This window comes from Babylonia areolata, chromosome 13 (genome assembly GCF_041734735.1).
Source record: "Babylonia areolata isolate BAREFJ2019XMU chromosome 13, ASM4173473v1, whole genome shotgun sequence".
Lineage (NCBI taxonomy): Eukaryota > Metazoa > Mollusca > Gastropoda > Neogastropoda > Buccinidae > Babylonia > Babylonia areolata.
The window spans coordinates 19,515,849-19,521,848 of record NC_134888.1 but is presented as its reverse complement, the minus strand read 5'-3'; the positions used below and the strand labels follow the sequence as shown (position 1 = coordinate 19,521,848).

At 49.1% G+C, this 6,000-nt stretch overlaps 1 protein-coding gene across 6 annotated transcripts in view; it reads left to right on the top strand.

The window, feature by feature from the left end:
• LOC143289132 (uncharacterized) overlaps nucleotides 1-6,000 on the top strand; it is a 269,327-nt gene that overhangs the window by 107,042 nt on the left and 156,285 nt on the right. For all 6 annotated transcript variants that reach the window (XM_076598008.1, XM_076598006.1, XM_076598005.1 and 3 more), the window contains exon 2: nucleotides 2,064-2,659. In XM_076598008.1, the coding sequence (XP_076454123.1) occupies nucleotides 2,064-2,659 (596 nt within the window). The remainder of the gene's footprint in view (nucleotides 1-2,063; nucleotides 2,660-6,000) is intronic.

Below are 6,000 nucleotides of genomic sequence, written 5' to 3'. Positions count from 1 at the left end.
CTGAATTATAGCATGAAACAAGTTAGGTATGGACACTGGCTGAGGACGGCCAAATTAATTACAAGCAGTAATTTTGTCTGAACTGCGATAGGGGGAATGAAGGGAGGCAAGAACGTCATGCGGTCATCATTACAGTAAACTTTAACTCTCTCCATACGAACGGCGAAAGAGACGACGTTAACAGCGTTTCACCCCAGTTACCATCATCAAACTATTGCAAGCGGAAGGCTCTTATACTGAAGACGTGAATGTTGACAAAGAATACCACAGTTCTGACGACGGAAGCTAAAGGTTGGGTCATTCAGACACCCACTGGCCATCCGAAGGGTCTGTGAAGAGGAGAAGAGAGGACTGGCCGTACTGAGTGAGTTAAGCTACTATTCTCGGAGAACGTGGAGGAGGAAGAGGAGGATTAGGAGGAGGAGGAGGAGGAGAGAAGGGAGACAGACAGCACTGTCAGTTATTATATTATTTTCTGGGATTTTAACTCCAAGTGGGGATGAGGGGTTATTGAGGGATAGGGATGGAGTATTGTGAAAATTGCGTGCTTGTCATTCGTCTGATGAAGCGTCTCTGGTGTCAGTATCATTCTGGTTTTTGTTGGTTTTTTTTTGTTTGGTTTTTTTGTTTGTTTTTTTGTTTCTTCTTTTTTCCCCCCACCCTTTCTCTCCTTCCTTCCATCCTGTTCTTTCGTTCTTACCCCTCCGTTCCTCCTCCCCCCTTTTCTTTCAGTCTCTGCTTTCTTTCGCAAGTCCTTGATAACGATATGGCCACTCTCATAAACACACACACACACACACACACACACACACAACTGACTTTTATCTCCTTATTGCCTGCGTGGTATGTGATCTGTCCAACACACGGAATGGTTCAACTCTTGAAGAGCCCCTCGGAGGGATTCTAGTGTTTACATCCAACTAAAAAAATAAATAAAAAAATCCGAGGTGTTAAGAGAAACGCCTTTCATCGTGAAGAGTTTTTAGATGTTCACACTTCGTCACTCAATCCTGAGATTCTTCTGTGATGTGATGATAACTGGTCCCAGCTCAATGGCGCAGCGGGAGAGAAAGAGGGGGAGGAGGAAGAAGAAGAAGAGGAGGAGGAGGAGGAGGGAAGGGGGCAGAGAAAAACAGCAGCGTGTTCACTGAGTCAGTGATGCGATTTTCTGGTTGAACTCTGGGTGGATGGGATGGAGGCACAGGGATTGTTGGGTGATTATGTCAGCAGTGAAATTTGCGTGCATGTCACTCGTCTGGTGTCCACGTCCTTCTCTTCTCTTCTCTTTGCTTTCTACGTTTCTTTTTCTTCCTTTTTTTTTTTTTTTTTTTTGCTTTCCTTTCTTTCTTTCCTGGTTTTCTTTCCTGTCTTCCCTTGTAAAAAAAAAATTATATAAAAAAAATATATAAATTGAACGATGCTTTCTTGAAATCAGCGCTGGAATGACAGTTTTCCTGTGGTGGAGATATAATTATCTGGTATTATTCTTCATCGCGTGCTGTTATGTTCTTTGTGTTGTGATTAGATTAGAACCACGTGTTTGTTGTTGTTGTTGTTGTTTTCCTTTCGTTTCTGTTCGGAATCAGTCGCATTGTTTTTGGCGTTATTCTGTTGTTGTTGTTGTTGTTTTTACTTTCCAATCAGCTATGATTATCTTCTGTGGTGTTGATTGATACGGCTCTTATTTCTGGGTTGTTGCTTTTATTTTCTGTAACGAATTGAAGACTTGACTGTGAGTTAGGCTTTGAGAGAAGTGATAATGGTGTTAATTTTTTTGTTTATTAGTTTTTGTCGATAGCTTATAGTTGTTGCATGACGAGTAATTTGATTACAAGCGGGTGTTTATCCTTTGAGCGTTTGATTGATGTTCTTTTAGGAGAGAGAGAGAGAGAGGGGGGGGGGGGGGGGGAGACAGACTGACAGACAGACAGACTTGATCAACGTTGCTATTCTTTTGGATGCCGTGGAGAGTTTGTATTACCCTAAATGTTACGCACGCAGCCACGCGAGCTCTAACTTATCACACACTCCATTTTCATTCCAATCCAACAACCTGTCCACAGATGCTGACGGCGGCGTAGCAGCCTCGGTCAAGGTCGCGGCCTTGACCTCCGATGAACCCCCGACCTTGGCGAAGACGTCGACGTCGCCACCGTGCCCGATGCCCCCTCCTCCGCCTCCACCACCACCACCTCCTCCTCCTCCTCCTCAAACACACCATCACCCCAGAAAGAAGCTGGTCTCTTCAGCCAGCAAGGAGAACGTCTGCCTCCGGTCACGTGACGATGGTCACGTGCTGGACAAACATGGCGACGCTTCCGCCGGTGAGGAGGAGGAGGAGGACACGCTGGTGGACGCCGGCACGAGAAGGATCGTCGGCAAAAAGAACGCCAAACTCGCGGCGAACGTCGGAGAGAGCGAGAGAACTTCCGCTGCGGCCCGGAAGCGACAGAGCGGCGGCGGTGTGAGAGCTAAGAGCGCGGCTGCGGTGAAGGAGAATGACGACATCAGCGGTGTGACGTCACGGCGGCGGTCGTCACTGGCTGCTGCGGCTTCGGCGGCGTCGGCGTCGGCGTCGGCGGCGGCAGTGTCTGTGTCTGTGTCTGCTGGAGGAGCCAGGGAGGACGGAGAATCGATGTCTGGGAAATGTGTTGAGCAGGTGAGGGTGTGTGTGTGTGTGTGTGTGTTGTGTTGTGTTGTGTTGTGTGTGTGTGTGTGTGTGTGTGTGTGTGTTGTGTGTGTGTTGTGTTGTGTTGTGTTGTGTTGTGTGTATGTGTGTGTGTTGTGTTGTTGTGTGTGTGTTGTGTTTTGTGTGTGTGTGTGTGCGTGTGTTGTGGTGTGTGTGTTTGTGTGTGTGTTTGTTCATTCTTTGTGTGGTGTGTGTGTGTGTGTGTGTGCGTGTGTGTGTGTTGTGTGGTGTAATGTGTTGTTCATGTGTGTGTGTGTGTGTGTGTGTGTGTGTTGTAGTATGTTGTAGTGTGTGGTGTAATGTTTGTTCATTCTGTGTGTGTGTATGTGCGTGTGTGTGTGTGTGTGTGTGTGTGTGTGAATGCTCGCAGTCACGTGCACGCGCTTTTGTGTGCCAGCGTGCACACGTGCCTGATTGTGTGTGTGTGCTTATGTGTGTTGTGTACCTTGCCCTTGAGGTACCTTCAGGCATTTTTATTTTACAAGTATATTTATTACAAAGCCTTTATCAGCTGAGATCAAGCTAGAGTTCTCACATCTCACAAACGTAGTGACTGCAGAGAGGGAGGGAGGGGAGAAGTTGTTAAAGTAATTCGGAGGGAATGAAACGTAATTAAGTAACAGACGCTTTGACACTGTTGACATTTTATTGACATTAACTGCAACGTTTTCGTGTCATGGGGATGCACGGTAAGATAATATAATATTTATTAAGACTTAATAATCTTTTGAATTAAGTAACACAGAGGAGAGAGACACAGAGAGAGAGAGAGAGAGAGAGAGCATAACGTTTCAATTGATTTTATGGCAATACACGGAATTCTCAGACGGTATTGACAGATAAAACACCAGACGCAAGAAGTCGCACACACAGACACACACACACACACACACACACACACACACACACACACACACACACACACACACACACACACACACACAGGGAGAGAGAGAGAGGAGGGATCGCGATGGAGATGAAATGATATTTTGGACGACGAAGCGGCCAAGGCGTTGGGAGAACCACCAGAAAATTGAAAATTCCTTGTTTTCATCGCGCGTGCCAAGCCTCTATTATTCCAAATCCCCCTTTTTTTATCCAGGGGAAAGGAGGGAGGGGGGAGGGGTGAAAAAAAGAAAACAGAAAAACAAACGAGATGACGAATAGGAGCGTGGCTGACAAAAGAACGATCTACACACACACCACCAGATGATGTATACCGGGTGAACAACAACGACATCGCCACGGCGCCGATGGACAGTGATTCAAATCAGTTCAGACTGTGATAGCACCCCCACCCACCCTCCCACCCACCCACACCCCTCCCGTCACATGACCCCCCACATCACCCCACCCCCACCCCCACCCTAAACCCCCGCGAGGTCAACCCCTCGTATGTTTTACGATCCTGATAATCAACATCACACCAGTATATCAAATCCAGGGACATGATTTTGTCACTGCATCGCAAGCGAAACAAGGGAAGACAGCAGAAATGAGTCGGGAGGATGGGATGGGGAGGGGTGGTGGTGGTGGTTGGTGGTGGAGGAGGATGGAGTAGGGGTGGGGGGGGGGGGGAAGAAGATGAAATCTGAACGTAGAAGGAAGATATCTGAGACCGAGAGGAGAACCAAATAATGCAAAGAAAAAAAATGAACGAGAGGAGTAAGAGGGAGAGAGAGAGAGGAGGGGGGGGGAGAGAGGGGGGAGTAAGAGAGGGGGAGGGAGAGAGAGAGGTGGGGAGGGAGAGAGGAGAGAGGGGGGAGAGAAAGAGAGGGAGAGGGGAGAGAGGAGTAAGAGAGAGAGAGGGGGGGAGGGAGGGAGAGAGAGAAAGAAGAGAGGAGTAAGAGAGAGGGAGGGAGGGAGAGAGAGAGAGGAGAGGAATAAGAGAGAGAGGGGAGGAGTAAGAGAGAGGGGGGAGAGAGAGGCGGAGGGAGAGAGAAATAGAGAGAGGAGAGGAGTAAGAGAGAGAGAGGGGGGGGGAGAGAGATAGAGAGAGGAGAGGAGTAAGAGAGAGAGAGGGAGATATAGAGGAGAGGAGTAAGAGAGAGAGAGGGGGGGAGAGAGATAGAGAGAGAGGAGAGGAATAAGAGAGAGAGGGAGAGAGATAGAGAGAGGAGAGTAATAAGAGAGAGAGGGAGAGAGAGAGGAGAGGAGTAAGAGAGAGAGGGGGGAGAGATAGAGAGAGGAGAGAAATAAGAGAGAGAGAGGAGAGGAGTAAGAGAGAGAGAGGGGGAGAGAGATAGAGAGAGGAGATGAATAAGAGGGAGAGAGAGAGGGAGAGGAGTAAGAGAGAGAGGAGAGGAGTAAGAGAGAGAGGGGGGGAGAGAGAGAGGCGGAGGGAGAGAGAGAGAGGAGAGGAATAAGAGAGAGAGGGGGCGATATAGAGAGAGGAGAGGAGTAAGAGAGAGAGAGGGGGGGAGAGAGAGATAGAGAGAGGAGAGGAATAAGAGAGAGAGAGAGAGAGAGAGAGAGAGAGGAGAGTAATAAGAGAGAGAGGGAGAGAGAGAGAGAGAGGAGAGGAGTAAGAGAGAGAGGGGGGAGAGAGAGAGAGAGGAGAGAAATAAGAGAGAGGAGAGGAGTAAGAGAGAGAGAGGGGGAGAGAGAGAGGGGGAGAGAGATAGAGAGAGGAGATGAATAAGAGAGAGAGGGAGAGAGAGAGGGAGAGGAGTAAGAGAGAGAGAGGGGGAGAGAGAGGCGGAGGGAGAGAGAGAGAGGAGAGGAATAAGAGAGAGAGAGGAGAGGAGTAATAGAGAGAGAGGGGGGAGAGAGAGATAGAGAGAGGAGAGGAATAAGAGAGAGAGGGGAGAGAGATAGAGAGAGGAGAGGAGTAAGAGAGAGAGAGAGAGAGAGAGAGAGAGGGGGGGGGATGTCAGGAAGGGAAGGCCAGAGAGTTCTTGCCCAGACAGAAAAGACGCTGATCTGAACACCTTGATGCCAGGACCTGGAGGAGGGGGATGACGTGAAGGGATGGGGGGATGGTATTGTTTCTGGCAGAACATAAATCAGTAGTGGGGAGGGGAGGAGGGGGGAAGGTGATTTTTCCCCCCAAGGTCTGCGAAGGACAACGGGGGGGCCATCGTGTGTTCTGTCCTGGTCAAGCGTGAAACGCTGATTGGTTTTCCGCATACAGGGTTGTGGCCCTTGACCAAGGTCATCCGCCCCTGTCCCCTCCCTCTCCCTCACACACCACTCACCAACTGCCCCCTTCCTTTCTCCTTCTCGTTTCATTGCTGAAGATTTACGTGACAGGGCCATGCTGCTGCTGGCTGCCTTTGTTATTTGTGGGGTGTGGTATGTGTGTGTGTGTG